This window comes from Ischnura elegans, chromosome 10 (genome assembly GCF_921293095.1).
Source record: "Ischnura elegans chromosome 10, ioIscEleg1.1, whole genome shotgun sequence".
Lineage (NCBI taxonomy): Eukaryota > Metazoa > Arthropoda > Insecta > Odonata > Coenagrionidae > Ischnura > Ischnura elegans.
Genome location: NC_060255.1, coordinates 67,928,142 through 67,953,514, shown reverse-complemented (window position 1 = coordinate 67,953,514; position 25,373 = coordinate 67,928,142). Strand labels below are relative to the sequence as shown.

Genomic DNA, 25,373 nt, shown 5'->3' with positions numbered 1-25,373 from the left:
CAAATGCACCCTCGCCCAACTCCTGAAGGAACCTCACGCTGGAAAGGGGGTATTCTCGGGCCCTGCTCGCCCCTCCTCCTGCCTTTCCTCCTCTGCCTTCCCCCCGTCCCCCTCTCGACGATGGAGGCAGCAGGGCGTTCATCTCGAGGAGAAGGGCACCACCACCCTCCACCTCTACCTCCTTGCCAAGGGGGGCAGCTGCCGGGACGTCCATCCCACGCAACGCTGCACCATGATGATGCTGCTCAAGGGCTCTTCGACGCTGCCTCCGTGTGCACAGCACAGCAAAACATATGAGGAGCAGGAACAGGGTTCCACCACAAGCACCCAAAATGTACAACCAGGTGTGGTCAACTGTAGGGGGGAAAAAAATGTGAACAGTGAGCAAAGGGCAAATTTAGATCAGTGAATGCTCAGAGCTCTCGCTCAGCACTGAAGCTAACCACTGCCTAGCATACTCTCAGCTGTAGTGAATGGGAAAAGTTGTAAGAATCACTTTGTAAGGGCTACTAAAATCATATAAAAACACAACATTGGCCACCTGTAATTAAAATTTGAGCTCCCGCCAATCAGTGATATGTGCTCAGTCAAGTATTGACTGAAAACATTCCTCCAAGAAATAACTGAGCCATAACAAGCTTAAGCTTCAGTGAAGATTGCTGACATCAACATTGACCCACATTAATTCAAGTCAAAGTAATTTCAGAGGCCATGCTAAAGAGCATATGACATTATGGTGTCAGAATTTTGATCTTCCTCAGAGTGACTACAGAATTATATGCAGTAATAGAGGAAATTGAAAACAAGCATATGTGACATTACTTCATTAGTTGGGAAACGTTTTTGACCCATCCTACATGATTGATCCCTTGGAATGCAATGGAGTCCATTTGTTATCTGCTGTTGTTTTAAACCAACTTTGCCCCACCCACTTCAAGGATGTGAAAAGAAGACACTGACCACACTCAGGGATGGCGCAGAACTCCATGCGCATGCGGTGTGCAGTTCTCAGCGTCCCTTCACCCCCACCACCGACCCAATCCACATCCAAGGAAGACACAGAACCGATCTCCTCAGCACCATCACCATACTGGACAAAGCACCACGGAGCTGGCTGGAGACCCCCTGGGTTGCGGCAGTATGAGTGCCCCCCGACCAGCTCCACCGAGTACACTGGCAGCAGTGACTGCTTCTCCTCAGGCATGAGGACACGTGTTGATGAAGACAACGGATCCAGCGAACCACTATCTGCAGTGACTGGGGATGATTCCATGGCTTTTGCCCAAGAAAGGCATTGCCTCCCTGACAATGTGATCGAAGCTGGACCCCTATAAGATTCGCCGCGACCTGTATAACACTCCTCACCTGTAAGGAGAAATAAGAGGAGGAAAAACTGTGAATGGTGGAGCTTTCAGGCACCTATAAACATAAACTACTATTGTTGAGCCAGAAGTTCTTAATGGGCATATTCCACATTTTTTTATTATAGTCGATTGGGAAAGAATTTGAAAAATAAAGAGACCTGTATTTTCTGATCCGTCACCTTATACGTGGAAAAGTGCATGACATCACTTAACTCTTGCCAAGCGGCTCACTGCTTCTCCGCTACTTCTCAGCCTCACACATCCATCTCATTTGGTTTGGTGTCATCAACACTCTCATGAGCGATTCTTTCCATCTAAGATTGGGTCTTTCTGAAGACTTCAATACCCAGAACTTTAATGACATCACTAACTCATGAAAAGTGGGAGGCAACTTGCAACCAAATATTGAATTTGATTTTCAATAATTTACTCTTCTTAAAGAATTATTTACATTTTTTTAAGTATTGTGGATTTTCAAATGGATTTTTTGCATTAAAAACAAAAAATTTAGGGTACACAAGGCACTAACACAATACGCCCGGAAGTCCGTTATTTTTAACACTAATTTAGTTTAAAAATGGCATATGCACAGAACAAAGCAAAGAATTCATTTCAAAGTATAAAAAATTTCACTATGCAACAAAGTATACCATTGCAAAAACAATTGACAATATAACCACTTCACAACAGATTCCTGTGGTGAAGATGATCATAAATATAAATGGGTGGGAGGGTCTGGCTTAATTGCTGAGGAGTGGCCCTAAGAACTTGCTAAGCTAGGTCTCAGGCCGGACCTGAATGCATCCGACAATTGCTACCTCAGCAGTCCGGTCAGTTGCATTGAAAATCCAAGACAGCTATACCTGACATTTGGTATCCTGCATATGAAAATGCCTGTCGGCTCCACCCAACAATTGGTACACAAGGGTTAAGCAACGACAGGTATCACAATTTTGGGTCAGAGTTTTTATCATCTCCATTATGACAGAATTTTTTCACTTGCTTCAAATTCGATGAATGTTAATTATACTATGAGGAAATTAAACGTGAAAATTAAGAGGAGTCAAGTTTACAGTTAAAGCTCAACTTTTTTGGGCAAGAAGTTGGTAAAAACAGGATGGAATGTGTCATCACCTCAGAAGGAATCAACTCTACTACTCTTTACATTTATTCTTTTCACTCAGAACTAAGTGAGTAAATAATGAAAAGGGGTCTCGGAACACTATTATTATTGTTCTCTTTTTGAAAGATTTATTATTTATATGTTTACTTTAAAATGTTATTCCATTTGTCACAAAGATTTGAATGAATAATTTTTTTCTTGAGATAGGTCCTCCAATCTACCCAACCGCCAAAATCCATCAAATCTTGTCCAACCCCCAAAATCACCAAGCTTCTCTGAAGTCTTTCATAAGAGCATGAATATAAGTGAGTGGAACTAGATGTTATGTAAGGCTTTTGTTTCAGGGCCTTGTCTAAATTTATTTTTGGATGGCCTCCTGATGCATACACTAATTCTTAACATAATTTTTTCTTAATTAATGATTTGTAAGAAATAACTCAAAAATTACATGTTCATTTTCACTTTGCATGACATCTACTTCAAAAGTAAACCTAGTCATCACTATGTTCATTAAAAAATAAAAGTATTTCAAGTATATTCAAGATTATATTAAAATCTTATATACATTCAGTTTGGGATTCAGATTTGATGAAAAGTGGATTAGATTCAACTCTATTTTTCACCTCACTTAATGAACAACCACTCAATGTGCAGCTGCTGAGAATAATTTAGCAAACCATAAAGGAAGTACAATAGGGAAATTGCATACTTTTTATAGACAGTGTGCTGAAATACTACAGTAAACACTTAGTACCGCAATATACTTTTTTTCGCTTAAAATTCAGTTTATACACTAGAAAATGACTCCCAAAAATCTCCCGAGTTTCGCGGGCTAAAAAATACCGCCCCCACTAATCTCACGCCGTGACGTCATAATTCAGTAGGAGTCCAAGATCCAAGCCCAGTAACGTCGTAGCTGCATGTTTGGAAGAGCCAAGTTGCGTTCAAAGGAGAACATGGCTGAAATAAGGAAAACTTACAAGTGGTGCATTGTTCCTCTGTGCAATAACACCTCAGAAAAAATTTTTGTCTGCATTCCCACGGAGGAAATTAGAGGAAAAGCCTCGATGCATGCCGTCTGTCGGGATGAGCGGTACGGAAAAACAAGAGTATAATAAACAGAATGATAAACCCGTGTGCTATGTGAGCGAAGATAACTTTAATATAAATAATATTTTCCATATTTCATCTACTGAATAACTTGAAGCTGAGATTTTTCTATAGTTCGGCCGCCGTAGAATAAAAACTCAACTTCTCAACAAAAATCGAGATACTTGTTTCTCGATAGGTACGATGGACTCGAATTATTTATGGCACTTGTTCAATTTCAGTTACGGGAGGACATAAAAAAATTCCATGATGTTTAAAATCAAGGGAGGAAATATGAAAATAAAGAGCAACGTTGATCCTCATGCATTCGACTGCCAGCCAAGAAAACAGCGTTTTCTTCTACAGAAGAAAAAGCTGTCTTCTTGGCTGTATACTGTTGACGTCAAAATGATGTGCCGCTGTACTTTGCAAATTTATATCCTGGCTTCACTGCATGCTATAATAATGAATTACACGTCATTTTAAAGAAAATTTTATCCTACATTCTGATTAATTTTTTTTACAAAAAATCAAAAATGTAGACACACCAGTGCAATAAATGACTCCGCGCACCGTAAAATTAGCCGTTTTTCAACTTCATGAACTTTGTAACCCAACCTAGGGAAAACTACTAAGTCTACAACATTCATCTTCCACAATAATTTACACTCATCAGTGCAGATTAATAAAATGGCTTTTGGGCATTTTTAGAACTTATATTTTGTTATAAATTAATGAAAATATTCAATCATTATCTTGTCCTATAGTTTACCCCGAAAGAAAAAATAAAACTGATAGAAACACTTTCAATTTATTTGTAACTTTTCTGTGATCCATAATCTAAGAAAATATTGATATTTGTGAATGTTAATCAACTCTTTAATGGTATAATATGTTGCCAAACGGGGCCGCGCCGGGTAAACAAGCAGCTGCTGTGATATTGTATAGGAGACGCATTATAAGGGAAGTTGTAGATGGAAAAAGAATGAAATCCAGAGGTGGTCACAAAAAATGAATCGCAGCATTCTTTGATTTTATTCTACGCCGTTGCTTGCTTAAAAAAAAAAGTTGAGTCACAAGAGGAATGTTCCGCGGCCCTTGATTTGGAAACTATGGAGATAAGAAGAAGACGTGTGGATCAGCAATTTCCATTTAGTTGGTTGTCAGGATAAACCAAGGATCCATTTAAAGGTTGTCAGGACATCGTATAAAGTAGGACCAGTAGGACTGATGTGCATCACAGGGGAAACAGGGTGTTTGAGGGAAAGTCAAACCCAAAGTTGCCCAAAGAATGTGCAGTTCTTTCATTTGTTGCTCTTTCCCCAGTTAAAACCAAATAGAAATTGGATTGGGATGATATTTACACCACGGGTTCCATTGATAGTGAGAGTGAAGGTGATCACGGTCATCGTCGAAGGTCATCCCTCTAGGATTTCCGATACGGAATTTTTAAGTGACAACCGATCGCAATGACGATGAGCTCGTCTTTAGAGTAGGTTTCAGATATATCGTGAGAAAGCTCCCAAAGGTATTTTTAAGTTGAAAGTATCATTGACAGCTTCGAGGTGGAAAATAAGTTCACCATAAGGCTCTCTACCGGACTGCCAAATGAATACACATTTCACATGAGTATACGCTTTCGCCAATATTACATGCAAATCTCACTTTTTTATGAACTATAAAACATTTCAGATGCACATCAGCTACCTCTCCATTTCTCGGCATCGACTTTCGGCGCCGACGAAGTCTACAGTTTCACAAAAATACCCTGGTATCATGATAGAATCGGTAACAGGAAGCTTGCTAGCGATCAGCCTAAGAATAGCCATATTCCTTCATCTTTCCGCAATCTATCGGTTTCAATGAAGAAAAAATAGATCTAATAATATCCCTGAAGTCACAATGAACAACTGCGATACGTGTCTGCACCTCAAGAAATGAATCATAACCACGCCGTCGCTATTGTATTCAAGTATGCAACCTCTACTATGGCCGTGTCGCCGTGCCTCCTCGTACTGAATTATGACGTCACTTTTCTACCAGCCAATCATCGGGCGTTTTCGATTTTCACTTGTATTTGAAAATTCTTGTGAACTTTGATGCATTAAATATCGCAAACCACGTCATAAAATAATAAAAAACTTTAACCGTGGCATGAAAACACATATTTTTATATAATTTTGGGGTTCTTGATTATATCTGAAATATATGCAAGTTCCCTATTGTGACAAAAAAAATCAAGTCATTATCCTTATCAGTGGCACAGTGAGAGGGGGTTTTGGGGGATGAAACCCCTCCAGAACTCAGAGATAATTTAAAATTTAATTGATTTTACTTAATTGAATAGATATTACTTATAGAATGGTGTGAGGTGCAATAAAATATTCCTCAGAAAGCCGCAAAACTCACAATTTTGAACCATTTATCTTAAACATTTTCTGGGGGAGGGCACCAACACCTCCCTATTCCATATAGTTGCTCCCAGTATTAGATATTCCTAAAACCCCCCTAGCCTTAATTCCTAGCTGCACGACTGATCCTTACCATGTCTGATCAGACCATGAACTTCTGGGATACCAAGCCTCAGACAAGTACGAGCGGCATCAGACTCCATCGGTGGCAGACTAGGACAGTCGGGGTCACCAAGGCTCTTCCCAATGAGTGGATGCCTCTTCGCGATGGCATACTCCATGCGACACACGTCTGCCACAAGGATTTCACACTCTTCACGACAAAGGAGGCGAGGCTGGCCAGGCCGACGGCCCAAACCAGCATGATGATGCAATGATGGATCCCCAATGGGAGGAGAGGAGGATTGCGATGGCGTGAAGATGAGTGCCATTGGGGAGTCGTGGAGGACATGGGGGACAGAGGCATCATGGTGGTGCTGGTGGTAGTCATGAGGTTCATCCCCTTGGCAGATAGGGAAGGCCATGTAGCAGATGGAAGGCAGGGCAAAGGGTCCACATCTTGCTGTAAGGTCCCTGCAAAGAAGAAAACAAATACAAATGAACTGCTGAAGGAATTTACAGAGACCCACTGGATTAGTTTTATAAGATTTGCCCACTTTCTCATCACAGTGATGGCAATATTTCTCCTACTATGCTGTAGGTATCCTCAAGCCAGGCAGAAGTAGATATGACTCCTTTTCCCCAATACATATGATAGATATAGATGAATGCTAGATCCCACGTGACTTGGAGGGATTCAAAGTCACTTCCACTTCAGCCTGACCTGAAGATGCCTACAGCACAGCAGGAGAAACATCACCATCACCATGATAAGAATACAAGCAGAACCTGATATATAATTGAGAATTTTACACACAGAGAGGAACTAACAGAGAGTTGCTCAAGAAAATGGATTTTTAATTCCTGAAGTTTGAAAGTTTTACTGCGAAATGAAGCACCAAAACTTTTCCAGGATATAACATATGTTTCCTTTCATCCCTTACCAAATTCATATCATATATTCCACACGTGTTTTCGAATTATATGTTGAGGTTGAGCCATGCTATCACTAGGCAGTGCCACTAAACTTTTGATTTTTTACTTTTTTGCTTTTGTATGGGAGTAAATGGGTGTGTGTGTGTGAGTTTTCCCATGAACTCAGTGCAGTATACATTAAAACAGTCTTGAAAAGGAGTCATCAGACTGCTTGCTGGATGGGCCCAAAACTGGTGAGTGCTGTATGCCTGTAAGGCTCAACCTACTGCCATGACTTAACCTATTGGTCGCTAATAGTTATTTTCCTCTAAAATAACTATTAACGAACTTTCCCCTTCTTTTAAATAAAAGTTATAATACACTATAAATATATGATTCGCATTTGGAAGTGATCAGATGTAATGATACAGCTTATATGACCAATATTACAGTATCGTCAAAATTAAATGCCACGAGGTATTATGTACTATATGATCATTTAAATTTTTCATGAGGGGTGTCCATGGACTTCAACCCAGGATCTTTTGGTAAATAGCCATGTGTCATACATTCTGTACAACTAAGCTTTCCTTTCTAGTTATAATTACAAATTAATACAATAGATGTTAAATGATTCCACGGGTATGGTAAAGTAGATGGAGACAAACATTCACGCACCTAGATTGGGAAATGACGGTGAGTGCCCTCTGTAGCTTCTGCTCAATCACGTCTTGCGTGAGATTTCCTGGCACGTATATGCTTCTGTTTCCAATAATCTGGGCACAGGTGATCCCCTGGTATAACTGGCAGTATCCACTGGCAGTGGCATCGTCATGACCCAATGGAGGATGCTTTTTAGTTGACTCATCCACCACATCACCAAAGGATGGCAGCCTGTTCTTGCGGAGGGTGCTGTCTGGGAGACTATCAGCATTTAAAATGAGATCTCTGGTAAGGATGAGGAATTGTCATTGAACATACATCACTATTTAACATATTCAGTTGATTAATAATTCTGAAGGGAAAAGAAAGTAGTATCATATTTACTCATGTAAGCCACGCCCTCGTGTATCCCGTGCACTCTCATTATTGGGCCGGCTCAAGAGGAAAAAAAATCTTAGCACTTTTTGGGTGCGGTTTATGATTGGAACTAGTGATTCATTGGTAAATCCATAAAGTTAAGTTATAGTACCATGATTATGAAGTTAAATAATCCCATAAATGTAATTCCTGCAAAGATTTGTGCGGCGATGTTCATGATGAGCGCATCTAAGGGAAAATGGTGTGCAGCTTACATGAAAATTTGGATTCGTATTAGCCGTGCACCCCTTATTTTTCACCCGCATTTCCGGAAAAAAGATGCGTGACTTCTACGAGTAAATAAGGTAATACATTTATTTAAGGTTCTCATTTTATCTCAAATTTTTAACTTTAATGGCACAAATTAACAATTAATACCTTAATCAAGTGGAATACAAAATAATCGTAATCCATTCTTGTACTTAATAGTGAGCCCCAGACATGTACATGATCAATTTTACTTTAATTATCACAGAGAATGATTTTGATAGATTTAAAAGTCAATTTCAATTAAACACACTGGTACCATTAAGAAACCTCAAGAATTTTGACTAGCTATCCGTACCCAAAGCCTCCATAAACAGGCTTTAATAAAACAAGCACTAAGGCTTGAAATCCAATTCAAAATGTAATGATTACAATTTTGCCATTTACAACTAAAATACATCTGCAGATGCTACAATATTGAAAGATAACAACCCCCAATATTTTCATTTAACGGCTTTACATCACAAAAATTTTATTTTAATGCACTTCAATTCCCTCTCTCCACTCAAAACTACTCATCAAAACTCATTGTATATCATCACTAGCACAATATAAGTGGTTCTGAAGTTCAGAATCAGAACGCATGTACCAGGGATATGAAGGAGGCAATACAATTAAAAAATTCAACAATGTACAAGCATCTTACACTTACTTCCCACTCAACACAGGAAAGTCTGGAATAACTGGAGGAAAGTTTGGAATCGTCACTGGAATACCAATGTGCCCTATAAAAATGAAAATAAACTTATTAGAAAACTGGGATTTATATAAAAGTACTTTGTATAAAAAAAGAATATAAAAACCATCTATTAAATTGATTTAGCATTTACATGATTAGTGCGGCAATTTAAAAAGGTTCGATTATTTCTTCACTCAAATGATTCAGATGTCTAACTCATTTTCCCACTGTCACATACAACATCAGAAAAGGTTAAGAAATAGCAATAATCAGCTTTACTTAAACTGCTATTGAAACAAATCAATATTATTCGCACACAATCAAACCTATTGCATCATCCTTGAAACTTTAGGTCAGACTTAACAACCCCAGTCAACCTTCATGATCACATTCACAGAGCATGACCCAGCCAGCCTCAGTTATACAGATACAACTCACCAAATCTGCTGTTGGAATTGACGAAAAGAACAGCTGTGGAAGAAATGGAGTTCTTCTGGCTATCAGTGGCGACACAAGTGTAAAAGCCCATGTCATGAGTTTCCAGATGAGAAATGCGCAAGCGGGAACCAATGACAGCAGGCGGTGAGTCAGATTGGCCTTGAACAGAAGTCCGCATGGCAAAAACAGGGTTCATTCCATCACCACCTTCATCATCTTCCCCAGTCCACTGAAGTACCCTAAAATAACCAGATGACAACATGTTAAAGGGAGAAGTAAAATATAGTGGATTTGGAGAGTTTAAACATATATACATGCTTTCAAAAAATTCGTCATCATATACATATGTACCCATCTCACATTTTATAATCACTGATCTTATAGACTCTTGAGTAATAATTGTAAAATAATTTTGACCGTAGCTAATATGGAATTGCACAGACAGGATATATTTTAAGCATCAGTTTAATTAGTAAATTGTTCAAATAGGGGATAATCTTGTGTGCATTTAAAAATATACACCCAGGTTAAGAAAATGAAAAGAACTTCCAAAACTAAGCCCATAAAAGTGATGTCAGAGAAGATTGACAGAAGTTCATAGTGCTTGGGGATATGGTATGGCTAATCATCAAGAGTAGATGGCAATGAGCATCGAGTTTCGTTGTTCTGCTGATTGGTTATTGTACGGTATTTAGACAAGGTGACTGACACTAATGTCATTTTTACACTGATGGAAGGGTGGTGAAGGACAGGTCGAGAGAACCCCAGCATCAGGATTAGTCTGCTCTAAATGAAAGGCACCTGCCGTGGCTATGCCTTAAGGTCCCAACTGACAGATGGAGTGTTATACTTGAAGTGTCCTCCACAAAGCACTCAACCAGGGATCAGGCAAGCACTGAAAAAAATCTCTACCACCATTTCTAGGATTTGAACCCAGGCCCCCAGGGTGTGAAGCCAACACAATAGCTACCATACCAACCTGATTCCATTTGCTGATTGGGGCTAGTGCAGATGACATGTTTGGAGTTGAGTTGGAGATGGAAATGGAGGAGAAAGGGCTATAGACGCAAGGAGCAGTGCAAGACATGAGTGTATCAAAACCAATATGAGCCAACATACCTATATTGAGTGGAGAGGCACAGAAGTCTCAACCCCAACCACACAAACAACCCCCATGGTGGTCAGGTTGCTGTGCTGGATAGCATTGGATTTTCACCTAATAAGTCCAGGTTAAAATTTTAACCTATCAATTGACTCCTGACTGGTCAGCATAATTATTTTGGCATAATTACTATAATTATTTAGGCTGATAGCCATGCATCAGATATAATGGATTCTTCAATCTGGCTTGAAACCAAAGAAACAATTCTACACCCCAAGGTGATAAAGGAGAGGTGGTCTCAATGACTCCCGCCGAAGACCTGTGACGTCACGGCAGACACCCAGCCATACTCCACTTATGCACCGCATGAAAATTCACAGTTTTGTCAATGAATATTGCGGTACATATCTTTTACTGCTCTCTTACCAATACTTGTGCGTTATATAAGCATTATAAAGAATGCGTTGTGCGGTGCTATGTGCGCTAACAGCTCTAGTAAAGCTGCAATGGACAGACTTTAAATATCCTTTCACAGGTATGAAAATCGTTGCGTTGTTTTTAATTTTGAGAGATGTTTTTGAAGATTGTATTTGGAAATAGCACTATTCGTTGCTCTTAGGACATTCCACTTTTTCATTTCAGTAGTGACAAATCTGTACGTAAATGCAAAAATTGCTGAAGTTCAACATCACCCTTTATTTATATACTTTTAGTTTATGACAGGCTATTTTACTGAACGAATTCAAATGTCAAATATACATTCCAACAACCCACAGTCCTTTCATCGACATATCTAGCCCATCCTTGAGAATGTAAGTAAATATGACAGCAAAAATCCGTGAATAGCACGTTGTTCCTGCCAAGCGGCTAAGCGAGGTGTCTGCCGTGATGTCATCAATAAAAAGTAGACAGCGAAGTGAGACCACCTTAGTTTCTACCACCTTGTCTACACCCCTCCTAAATTACTTCTAGAGTAACCTTCACAAGAAGAAGGGGCTTTATACTCGATCACTGCTACTGATACTTTTATGGATGGCAAAAATCACACCACAACAATTTTTCACTGTTAAACTTCCTGCTTGTACATGTGTTAGCAATGAGTCATGAGATAAAGACCAAACTGGGGGCTCTCGCCGACTCACTCACCCGTGGCCATCACTGCCATCATGGTGTTGTCTTCGGCTGCTGGGCGGCGCGCGGTCCTCCCCGCCCATCCTCAACACCGACGGGGGCGCCGAGTCCCCAGGGGCCGCCGACGGCGAGTACATCCGGATGGACACGCGGCCCTTCTCCTCCTCTACGGGAGCTTCGTTCTTAAGCCACCGGATCCGCGTGGCGCCACCAGCAACCTCGCACCGCATTCGCACCGTCTCGCCTGCTTCCTTGGTTTCATTCGACAGCGGCAAAGTGAATGTCATTTTGGGCGCACCAAGCATCCGGGGACGCGCCGAAGAAGGCCAGGCGCTAGTGGTTGCAACTGAAGGAGAGAATAATTCGTGTATGGAGGAGAGATAATGCCGCTACACACATTCCGACCGCACTCAAGGCGGCCGAACACCATTCTTACCAGGAAGGTTCACCTTACAACAGTCACGTTAACATAAATTGCTTCGGGAATGCTTGGTAAAAATTCGGGTTGCCTACCTGATAATTTGTTATTAATTTTTACGCATCGTTCATATCAATAAATCAGCTGTATTCAGTGATAAAAGTCAAATTCATACTTCGTTATTGGCAGAAATTACGAAATTTAACTATGTACTTCGAAAAATGGAGTGACAGAGGATAGATGTCTCAGGGATTGTGGTCTCCTACCGAGCCTCCACACTGGCAACGTGCCCGCTATATATATACGCGATATACGATAATTTTGGAAAATGAAAAATGGGCAATTACGATAACTGATATCGGGACGATTCGTACCAGGCCCGATAAAAATATAACGATGAAATATCGTGAAATATAACCGAAAAAAATACCCTCCCGATTAATATCATGAAATAATGGATTGTATCGAATGATGCATCGCGATATCGGATATTTGACGGATCGTGACCTTTTATCTGGCGGCAATTTTTTAACGGATGATACTTCGGATTTTAACGGATTATATTTTTATCTGGCGTGATATTTAAATCATCGACTTCCGACAAAAGATCACAAGGGAATACTTGGGAGGGCCGAAGGGTGAGGGTGGCGAAGCGAAGGGGCAAAGTGGTACGTAGGGACAGCACCGAAGGTAGGACCCGCTGATGTACGTATGTACCGCGGAAGGGCCCTGGGGAATAGACAGGTCCACGGGAGGTGGTCGGGTGGACAGGGGGAGCGGACGGATCGCAGAAGGGGGAGTTGAGCTACGAGAGGAGGGTGGGGCCACAGGGAGTAGGTGGACTCTATGGTAGTTTGGAGGCAGGGAGAAGGGACCCCACTGTTTGGTGGACCCTTGCGGATAGGGTGGGGTCGCGAGGGGAATTTTGGCCGAGAGGTAGATGGGATTGCTGGAAGATAAGGATCTTATGACAGGCCACAGTAAGGCATAATTTAAATGCAGCTCAATGATTGGACAATACAACATGATACTCATCAGAAAGATTAAATGGAACAAAACAAAAGGCAGTAACATCACCTATTATCACCATTGGTGTGACCAGGAATTCCGTTCGAGGGTGTGGGAGGCAGTCCAAAACCAAGGGAAAAATGCTTTGAAAAACGGGGTACTAAGTAGAGAATTTTAAACTAATTTTAATACTTTTCATAATCGAAAAAAAACTTAATTTTACAACAGAATCTTATGTAAATTCATGATTTTTCAATATTTTATTTTCTTTTATGATTAAGGAAAGTAATTGTGTTTTTATACTTAGGGAGGGAGTCCGAAAGACCCTCCCTGGATCCCCCTCGCTACGCCACTACCTATCACCCTAAATATGGGCACGATTGACGACGCCTTATCACAATTCACGATCCAGAAAGGGCACCCACCAGATTACATACAGAGTGACGTCATAGGAACAGGGATTTGGAACGTTTGAGAGGCCCGACAGGTCCAACCCACGGTAGCCTATTATCCATATCCCCTTTCCGAAGGAACTTCGTCGCCCGAGGACCCAAGGCTCGCAGTTCCGACACGAAGAGAATGTCTTCCGGTCCGGGGATCGGAAGTCGAGAAGACTTCAGCTGGTACACAAAGACCCAATTAGTCACCACCGACTAGTAGTACGGCTGAGAACCCCAAAAGCACACACCCCTGACCATTGCAGTGCTTTTGCATAACAAAGGCAGGTCAGGGCTTTGAAATCAGAACCCCTTCCTACACATAAAAGGGCGTGGCCAGGCATGGCCACCTTTAGTATTTAAGGAGGCCATGGGCCAGGCTATCTGTTTTCCAGGTTCTCACACTTACGTCAGACCAGGGTTGATGGTGGGAATACGTACGTAGGTAGGTACACTTTTTTCCGGAAATCGGTCGCTTGCCATTCGCTTCAAATTTTCTACCCAAATAACGATATCAAGTACTTAACGGCGACTACCTAGTAAACATGATTGACTGGATGTGTTACGATGCAGTGGCAGATCCAGATAGGTGCTAGTGAGGCTATAGACTCCCTGGGGTATTCAATTTGCAGTAGATAATTTGGTTATTGTGTTCGGACCCCCACTACTGCTGGGAGGTAACCCCTCAGGCCCTCCTTACTTAGCCCCTCCCCCCGTGCTCCTATCTAGGATCCTCCAATGTTACTGTGGACTGGCGGATTAAAAATACCACAAATTTAACGTATACTTTAGGTAGAAAATTTATTTATTTATTTATTTATTTAGATTAATTTTGTACGGCTAAAGTATTCTATAAGACCTTTGTTGCAGAGGTAATTCTCCTAACCAATGGTGTAACTAGGAAAATGCTTGGGGGGATGTAGGATGTAGGTTGGTCTGGGGTAGCGACTCCCCCGAGAAAATCCCGGTTTCCGGGAAAATTATTTAAATTATATACCTGGAAATACATTTTACATCATTTTAGCGCTAAGAATTTAACTTTAAGTAGATGCAGTTATTAAATGTCAAAACTAGACAATAGTTATAAATATATTTTTTATTTTTCTGAGGCTTTGGGGGGATCTATCCCCTCATAGTAACGCCTCTGCTCCTAACTGTGATATTCCTCATCACAACTCCTCCCCTCCCCATCCTCTAAGTCTGTTGACCTCACTGCCTATCCATCATTCCTTTTCCCTTGTCATCACCCTCATCACCTCTTTGGTCGCTCACTGACATTGGAACTGGATGTGTCGACAGCAGATCGATCAGTAAATTCCATCCTATAGGGTGACCGAATGAAGAGGAAGCTCAGCAAGGGAGAGCAGATGGAATGAACATGTGCAGGCTCGAGAATAAAGAGATAAAGAATATAGAATAAAGAGGAGAATAAAGACGCTGTCAAGAATTCCTTCAAAAACAGCAATGGAGTTTTTTCCCCAAATCCCTGCCTGATTTCCTTGATCGAACGGCTGTCCAAGCAATTCTAAATGTATTCATGTATTTCTGCGAGTGATAAACAGAGCAGATGTTCAGTTTTCCTGAAAGGCCCTTTCAAATAAATGTGGAATTCACCCGGATAAAAATCATTCTTTATTGTAATCGATTCAAAAAATTTTACATTTAAACTACAAGTAGAAAGGCCTGGAAGGTTTTAGTAACTGTATATTAATTTTCCTACCTTGACCCCCATCTGTCACAATTCTTGGAGTTCATCGTTGTTCCTCTTTTTTGTAGACTACAGTGAAGGGAGTACCAGGGATATTGAGTTGAGTGTTGTGCGTAGAAATTTTCTGTGGCTGAAAATGATTTTTTTCGCTCCAGGGACAACGTTCTCGCATTCAAGTTAACGTGGATTCCGACATGGACACTCACACTACCCTCCCACTCAGAGATGTCCACGGAAAATTCGATAGGTGGAACGTTATTTATTTGGGGAAATCGGTATAATTCATAAATGGGTAAAGTTTATTGGTTTTGCAGGGTATGCAGTCATGAAGAATGGGAACTAGATAAGCCAAAGAGATGGGATTAGATCCGATTTAGCTCTACCTCGGCCCATCCAGTTCTTGCGAAGGTTTCGCGGTGATTAGTGGAAGTGACTATGTTTTCCAGTTTTCCACAGCATTTTTTGTCTGACGACGACAGTGGGGCCTGAGGGGACCCGAGCCCCCTCAAAAATTCGTAATGGGGGGTGAGGAAAAGATGTTTCAGGCTTGTCGATTTTCCCCAGAGTGTCCAGTTATCCAGAGTCGAGAGTTCAGGGTTCTAACGTTGATCGTATGATTCAACTAAAATGCTTTAAAAAACTTTAAAAGTCACTATTTATAAAATTTCCCGGGGCAAAACCCCCGATATGGGCCCCCTCAATATTTTTTATAAGTCGGCACCCCTGGACGACGACATTTTCGCCGGCAATGCCGCCAGCATCTTCAGGTAAGAAGTGACCAGTCACTAGCATATTCAGGTCTCCTCTTATTTGCAGATGATTGCGGGATTGTCGGCAAAACTGTCGTCATCAGACGCCAATCAATGAGGTGGAGGCCTGGAAGTCATAATCACATATTTTTCCATCCAAACCAGCCTTTGGTAATATATGATCTTATTTGATCGTGGTACAGCCTTTGGTAGTCTCATCGAAGTATCGATTCAAAACCTAAGTACCTTAACGATGACGGAATATAGCAGGAACCATACTATACTTTGAGTTATTAGGAAATAAATATTGTAACGTAAGGTTAAGAAGAGATTGACAAATGTGCATTGCTATCTATCCCTACCTTATCCATAATTTTTCATTTTAAAGTCGAAGGATTCCAGTTATAAATTCGGCATTTTTTCAAAACATTATGCGCAAGAATTGAAATAAAGCATTAGCTTTGACAAATCTAAACTGCCATTTACTCTTTTTTTAATTCGAAGGATTATATCTATAAAATCAGAATTTTTTTCAAAACATTATGCACAAGAATATGAATAAATCATTAGTTTTGGATTGTGAAGTCGCTGGGAAACCTTCCCAACATAATCAAGAAAGAGAATTTTTATGCATACAAACTGGGATAAGTATTTCCCGTTAAAATATCACAATGTTCGAAGAGTCATTAAGTGATGCACACGGCGCATCCAGATAATCGACCTAAAAACACCACGAGACGACGAAAAACACTACTCATCACCAGTATTAAAAATATACCTACGTACATGGGTCAGAGAATACTCAATGACATATCAACAAAACAGACAGGACATCGGTATTTTTTATCGGTGATCCCCAACACGTACTCCTAATGAGTGAATTTCCTTCCCCATTCGTTATTTCAAGTGCTTTCATTGCGATACTGCTGAATTCAGCAGGCGCACATATGAACGAGACAGTTCCGCCGTTGTTCGTCGTACAATATCGATTGTTACATTCAACGTCTCGTGGTGCACATTTTTTCTTTTATTACGATTAAAATACGGATCCGCTCTTGCCGGAAGGATGCAAAAGACTTCAAAGTATTCCAATGCGATTTTTATTTGCATTTCGTGATTAAGGGTCGAGAAACCTCTTTGTGATTTCCATCTCTATTTGATGAAAATTCGCGAATAAATGAAAAAATGCAGGATTTCACAAACATTTCACATGTAAGAATTATTCCCATTAAAAAATCGATATCACTCTCGGAAATCTGAATATCCGGATCGAATGATTTCCCGGCGAATAGACCGAGAAATGTTCTCGGGATCGCCACCGGATCAGCAACTGCATAACTGCCGACGTTTGGATGGCCGAGTCAGACATTGAAACGTTGACAGTTATGCAGTTCCTGACCCGGTGGCGATCCCGAGAACATTTCACGACATCGGAAAAGCCATATTTTACTTTAATTCATTTTATTTATTTCACACACCACCGAAAACAGCACAATTCGGCCTTTACATCGGGGTTTATAACATTTAACAATCACAAACATCCATGCCCTGGACAAGGGTAAATTACCCAGGCGGAACTTACTCGAACCCGCGACCTTCGGTTTGGCAGGCGAGGACTTTACCCCGCCGCCACCGAAGCCGGCATTTTATTGCAATATAATATTTTTGCAATTACAGTATTTTTTAACAAATATATTCTGACAATATGACGCTTGTCTTTCACATGGATCTATAGCCAAAGAGGATAAATATAACACCTCCATGGAATACTCTAACCTCTTTCATTTCGATTTGAAATAACTTACGTTGCTATAAGCCATAGGAACACAATAATCTTAAATCTCCTTCCAGGTAACGAACAACAGGTGGTAAAAATCCTCTATTCGATCCATATCCATAACTAATATGTCAATGATCAGTAACGCTAAGCGTTAAATGCTATGTTATTAGAAAACTGCAAATGAAATAATTGAGGCCATAAAATTTCGCAGCTATATCCATCAATGAATCATTAATAAATCGAAAGGGAAAATTACCGCAACCAGTTGGCGCTGGCAACGACCACTGACTGAATTCCCATCGTTAATATCTTTGACGAGACTTTTCAACATACAACGATCAATAAATTGCCTGATACAGTTTTCATTACTCAAATTAACATTTGCTATCATATTCCTAAAATAAATACAATATTTATAACAAGGTCTACCCAGCGGTCTCTATAAGTGCTATAGAACGACCATTGATTTTGAGCACATATTTCTACTTTCCTCGTCCCTAAGCCACGAAATACGAAAGAAATCTTACCGAAAATACTTAAGAGGGATAGGCGATAGCTAATATGGTATTAGACTTGAGTATCACTGAAGGTTATAGTTCCTAGTCTAGCTTAGGTCAACGGAACTAATAAATGTAGATAAACTGGGCTATCGAAAGATGTCAATTTCTCGATGTGTGCCACAACTCTGATGGTAGAAATAATGACAATTAGAAGTTATAACTCAGTAATCTCTCTCTTTCATCTTTTTATCGGTATATTTTCCACTTTAGTGCGAAGTCAAACTTGAATATCAACTTCAAAGCTTTGATGCTTCTAGTAGTTACAGAGAAATACTGATAATTTCTTTCATTAAAAGAAACTAAAACCTGAGCAAACTATTCACAGCATACATTTAATACAAAAATACATTTAATCATTAATTAACCAACACAGTAATTGATAGGTGAATGACATGATTAGGAGGGGTAAAATAGAGAAAATGTGAAGGGTCGTTACCCGTTGAGGTCGTTGGCGCCACCGTTGAAGTGGTTGGAGTAACCGGAACCGAGGTAGATGAGTAGCCGCCATCTGATGACCTGAAAAAAATTACAGGCGAATGAATGGCCAATCGAGTAATTAGTTCGGGAGAGGCCATCCGGAAGGCTTGGACAGACCTGATTCTGCACTTATGAAATATGAAAATGAATATTCAAGTTGGTACCAGTATCCATGATTGAATCATTTAGAAACCGATAGGGGGAATTACCGCAGCCGGTTGGCGCTGGCAATGATCACTGATTGAACCACAACAGTTAAATTCTTTCACGAGACTCATCCGCATGCGTCGATCAATACATTACCCCATACAGTTTTCATTCCTCAAATCGTCTACTTACAGCCTACCGTATCGCATCAAAAAATATAGCTAACTTATTAGTCATATTTCTTATGCGATTTTCATTTTTTTTCATAAATTCAAACTGGGAACCACGGAAGAATACACCATGGAAAGGAAATATAAGCCACGAGAAATGAAAATGAAATAAAATGAAGATGACACGGCTCACTTAAATGATCTTCATGATTCACAAGTCAATAGTGTAACTGACTCTTCAACATTTATTTCCGAGATCAATTCATTTCAATTCCTCCTCTAAAATCAGTAGTCCCAACGTAATAGGTTGACCAAAATTCCACATAGTACGTGTATTCATCCGCTTAACACTTATGCACAACAAATTAAACGGAGAAGCCCGAGAATGAATTTATAAGGTTTCGTATAAGGCATACGTTTCCTAAATTTTCAAATCCTATCATAATAACTGCATTCCAAGGCTTACTAGTAAAACCTCTAGTATTTAATATAAAATAAGTGATATTATAAAAATAAATTTGAATATTACATCATTATTAAAAATATTCAAATAACGCTTTAATGAGAATCTCAATTTTCCTCGATTGAAGCCTCGAATCAATAAGGACTCGATCTAAAACTAATTGGTTCTCATGGGAGGATAGCACCACAGATGAATTAATGACTATCTTTTAATATGAGAATTTTGAAAGAAAATGACAAAATCGTAAAATTATTAACCCGATAAAAACGAAATATCACCTCAGGAATTAGTAGAAAACTATAGAATTGTAATTTGACTTGATTAAACAGCAATGAACAATATAGGAGAATCGAAATTGACAAACCTTATTTTGTATAAATCAAACATTTAGATTATTGCTGAAAATATAATCCCCAAAGATGATTACTAGTCCAATAATTAATCCCCGAATGAATAAGGGAAACAAGGATTAATGAGTGAGATGATGCCGGGCCCATATAATACGATCACTCCAAAATGACACGGAAAATCAAGTCGAGAATAATAATTTTATTCACTATTTGGACGTAAAACCACTGAGTTTTTACGGTTTTAGAGATTGCTGAGATTGTTGAAATTTACTGAGCTTTAGAATTTTATTATTAAGTCCTAAGGTTAGATGAAAAGCACTCATATGAACAGGCGTATCAGTGGGCTGAATTTCCATACAATTTCCCAAAAAGGGGTACGCCAAAATATTGATTTTACTTCACCGTTGGGAAGAGGGAACTCTTCCATTCAAGTAAAATGAAAAAAAATTGATTTTTATACGCATTGATATCTGCTGATTCCACCTTGAAATGCCTTCCGCCAAAATGCGACTACACAACCTTTCTGAACCGTGATGTTAGTATAACGATCCATGGTTTACCGAAAAGTTTGCGATAAATTCATCATAGGACCCATTTAGCGAGAGATTCCCATACCCTTAAGTGAATGACGGCTTAAATAGAAAAATCTTGCTCGAAACCTGCTATATTAATGGAAACATTAGCGTTGGAGAACCTGACCCGGTGGAAATCCCGTGTAACCTTTCACAATTCTATACGATGGGAAAGCCTACGATCATTCTTCATTAGCGTAGGGTTTGGCAAATTTTGAATTAGCGTGAAATTTATCAAACGCGTCGAGTCTTAATCATATAATAAATGTATTTTTCGTCCACATTTTCATAAATCATAACCGGGAGCAATGGAAGAATAAATCATGGAATAAAGATATAAATTATGGGAATGGCGTCAATGAAGCTACATAGAAACTCTTATCCATTTTAAAACAAAGCGTGTACGATTTGCTGTTCATTTTTAAGGAGTGATATGTGGATTCCATTACGTGTTTATTTCTTTATAAACTCTCATGATCCGTTAAGCTATTTTTTTAAATTAATTTTTTACTATAATTAATCCCCATTTATTCAATAAATTGGCCTTCGCCGAAAGCTCGCGTGCTGAGGCGATGGTTATGATAATTAAGAATGTCAAGTCAGTAATTAGCTGTCAAAAATCGAGAAATCAGTCCAAAGGTTTCTTGACAGCTCGCGGCCAGGGTTGATTTTTCGAGTTTGGTCAGAGAAACGGAGTACATGTCATTTTCACGAAAATTTCAAAATGTGCCCCTCTAATTCTCCTTAAAGACTAACGGTCACAAAAATAGACTTTCCGTGCATTATATTTCGGGAAATTGCAGTTAAAAATTAGCTATTTTAGTTTTTTTTACTCAGGTTCTAAGAGCAATACTGACCTAAGTATACGAAAAATCTTGCTTACTGCTAGAACTGTGTCGTTTAGACAAAAAAGGGAGGTTATGTTAATTTTACCAAAAGAATCGCATTAAAAATAAAAGTTAGACTAGTCACCGTACTATTTTCTGAGTTATTATTACATTAATCTGTAAAGTACATGGTCACACGAAAATGACGCTAGTATCGGCTAAAAATAGCTCGAAAACGAATGAACTTTGACGAACTGCATTACTACCGTATTATGTACCCTTGTTTTGCTTTCCAACCTCAACGGATGTCGTACTTATGACAGTAAAATATTTATTAACATTACCTATACCAGCGGAATAATTCATTCCAATCATGGTCACGATATACCTCCTTGAGAATTTCATACAAGGTTACCGTCTTAATGTAGTAGTCCGAGAGAGTGATTATGAAGTGGGCAGGACCTCGGAGCAGTGGCAGATCTATATTCGGAGCCAGAAGGGTCATACCGGGGGAATAACCCCCAGGCGAAGAGGGATCGGGGAGCATCCTCAAAAAAATTTATATTTTTTAGAGAAAAATTGCTGTTTTATATTTATTCTTTGATGCGAGGGTTACAGCTTAGGGCTTAGCAATCGTAAACTTTCAAATAGCCTTTTCCATTTTTTTATACACTTATAACGGTGCTGATTGTTTTTATAATGCTCATGTGCACAGCTAAATGAATATGCTGCCGCTGAGCTATTGCTAGCATTCGCTATGATTTACCCGGTCACGCAAGAAACCCTTCCGATGCCTAAAGCTTGTTAAATAGGCCTTCAGTTTAAAACTAATTAGAATTTTAATTCGTTATAATACGCAAATTTTCCGTAAAATATGACTAAAGTCGAATATATCCTTATCCCCAAAGATGTCGACTCTATCAAGTGCAAATGTAAATACAGACAGACCACTCATCCCCAATAGATCCCTCGGCCTCTGAAAAGCAAAGGGAAACCTTAAAAGATGTCAACCAACCAAAACGTAATCTCATAGGCAACGGGCTCCACTATTGTTGCAGATACAGGTGGGAAAATAACAAGATTCTATCATACAACAAACAAGACAGTAAAATTCCATTTTAAAATCTTTCGACTAATTTTTAACATACTCAGTCCCATATTAAACATTCTTAGAAAATGATTGACCATGAGTTTGCGAGAAAACTCTTTTCCAATTACCAGCAAAATCCCGATGGCCACAACACAGCCTTTGTACACCTGATTCTTTCTAGTATCGCGAGATATTCATTCTTCTGCGACAAGAAGCCGTTTGAGGGAAGTCGTCACACGTGGACGCTATACTTAATATTTCCCCGATTAATCCATCGCAGGTTAGCGGTATAGTCTATGTTGAAGGGGCAGTATCAGCGTTATACGAGGGCGGTTTTTTTTCAACCTCCGATGGGCCATGAACAGATGACGAAGTGATCGATTAAAAATTATTTTATTGTTAGATATTGGGCACACCTGTGGTGTCCTTTCGACATAATGGCCTCGACGATTGAGGAATTTGTAGGGCCCGAGGACAAGCTTTACTAAACCTCCTTCATAAGATGTTGCCGCCAATGATTTCCAATGAATTTTGCCTTTGCCCTGAAGCTCATAGTTCGTTTGAAAACGCTTCCTCTCCTAGCCAAATCTTCATTTCAGCGTAAAGATGAAAGTCACATGGCACTAAGTCGGCACTGCATGGTGGGAGACCGAAACTTTCTCATTGAAATTTGCCCAAGGAGCGGTTGGGCTGCGCCAACGCTGAGATGACGGGCGTTGTCGTGGATCGGAACACTTCCAGAAGTCAGTACATCTCCTCTTTTGTTTTAAATGGGAGTGGGCGTAATTTTTTACACCGTTTCACACTCTAACCACAGTGCATTAATAAATTCTCTTTTATCGGCATGAAGGTCAAGACATGTCAATGCTGAAGCAAATGCGCGAGTTTTCTGACTGTCGTTCCGTATTGCACACTTGGCGGGAGACTCAATTGGGGCAGTGTAGTTAATAATATTTCAACTGAACTTAAACTAATAACTTATAAAGAGAAATGACTTGCGCGTGTGGTGCGCAGGATGCGCAGTTGTCTATCCGCTCAGTACCCGCCTGACGCTTGTATGGTGTTTTTTTCTGATCGATCGGCGGTTGAAAAAAAAACCGCGCTTGTAAATAGTATTGCCTCTACTCTACTCAAAATAAAATTTTATGCTGAAGTAGTTATAGCTCAATGCTAGTGTGATTTTGCTTAAAATCTCATGGTCATACGACACATAAAGAACCATTGCTCCAATATCAGTATAAAAACGGATCTCCAGTACTTTTTAAGTAGGAAGTAACTTTGGAGAATTTTAAGAATGTATTTCATATGTGAGGATGCGAATGCAGTAGAATATTTTCGCAATGTAATCATTGTTAAGTCTCTCAAACGAATTTTTTAGCATATGGCAGTTTAGGGCCAGAAAAAACTACATCGTTTGAAGTTGAAAGAGGTTCTGCATGAGCATCTGAGACTGAGTCCTACTTTCAAGTTTCTGGAGTAATTTATGCAACAGAGACTGTTTTATGCGGACAGCATCATCATCACTAAGCGATGTGATAAAGAAGACAGCCTTAAGGTTGTTTTACAAGATTAATAAACTTGCGTACGATCATTAGAATATCCTCGGGTGCCCCAGGTTGCACTCGGCTGGGTAGAATCTTTTCATTATGAATGGAGAGGAAAACAACACCGCACTCCCATGTAAATAATTCATTTGCATGACTCAGGTTTCCCTACTGAGCTGAATATTCAAGAGGCCTGAAGACAGGGGCGGATCCAGCCAGGAGTACCCTCGGGGTAGCCCTTTCCTCTTCGTAATTCTCCTCCATTTGGGAGTTTCACTGGCCTCCTCTTTCTGATCTTTTCTACTTAGCTTCCGCACACAAGACAACAATCCCTGCCTCAAGATGATACAAAGCAGCAAAAAATCTAGGTCACCAAGATAAATAATTTTCGAATAATTTCAAAATATTATTCGTCTCTATGGACAGATGATGTGGCTTAATTTAGGTTACATGAAGCTTCATTTTCACTTGCTTTTTTGCGCAAGTTAACTACCGCGAGTGACTTCCGTATTTGAACGATTTTTCAACTCATTTAAGTAAAAGGTAGTTTCACTTTTCCGCAATTGTTTAATGCGTACGACGCGTTTGGGCTCTGTGAGCCAAAACGCAACAAATTGCAACTACCTTTTATTTCAATGTGATGAACTTCCACTATATTCCGCCGGAATCGGTTGAATTGTTCGAAATTCTTCAACTCCCTTGCGAAAGTTTGTTATTGCAAGTAAACAGAAACCAATTACCATTCATATAACTAATAACTTGAGGCTTTACTTTGTGAAACCTCTCCATATTGGAAGTAAGGAAATAAAACTTACAAACCTTACAAAGTTTTATTTCTTTACTTCCAATTACCATTCACTTTCAAAACTTTTCGTCAACTTAAATTCTTCCGCACTTTCTTCCAAAAGTATCTTGTGCAATAAATTGAAAGCATTAATATAGCCTATAATAAAACTATAGTTAATGTGACTATGCACTTGTATCAAAAAAATCACCCTAGTTTCATAAATTACTAGTAGAACATTAAGACGCCGGTGAAGACATCGCTTCAATGCGTGATGGAAAACAGAGAAAAACTTTTTAAAGCTACAGCTGATGAACTACAGCTTTTTAAAGGTATAGTTCATGTAACTATGCACTAATACCAAGAAAATCGGCCCTAGTTCCATAAATTACTAGTGGCACATTATGACACCGGTGATGAGACCGCGTCAACGCGTGGGGGAAAACAGAGGGAATCTTTTTAAAGCTATGGCTGATGAACTACAGATTTTTACATGAACTACAGTTTTTTTAAGGTATAGTTCATGTAACTATGCACTTATACCAAGAAAATCACCCCTAGTTTCATAATTGCTTGTGGCACTTTATGATA

General features: G+C 39.6%; 1 protein-coding gene across 1 annotated transcript in view; it reads right to left on the bottom strand.

Annotated features, from left to right (window-relative positions):
- Positions 1-25,373, bottom strand: part of LOC124166514 (tyrosine-protein kinase transmembrane receptor Ror) — a 122,033-nt gene that overhangs the window by 8,822 nt on the left and 87,838 nt on the right. Inside the window, exons 3-10 of the mRNA XM_046544057.1 lie at positions 18,795-18,874; positions 11,714-12,044; positions 9,466-9,704; positions 9,001-9,073; positions 7,680-7,925; positions 6,121-6,560; positions 961-1,365; positions 1-354 (exon numbers count right to left, since the gene is read on the bottom strand). Of these exons, the coding sequence (XP_046400013.1) occupies positions 1-354; positions 961-1,365; positions 6,121-6,560; positions 7,680-7,925; positions 9,001-9,073; positions 9,466-9,704; positions 11,714-12,044; positions 18,795-18,874 (2,168 nt within the window). The remainder of the gene's footprint in view (positions 355-960; positions 1,366-6,120; positions 6,561-7,679; positions 7,926-9,000; positions 9,074-9,465; positions 9,705-11,713; positions 12,045-18,794; positions 18,875-25,373) is intronic.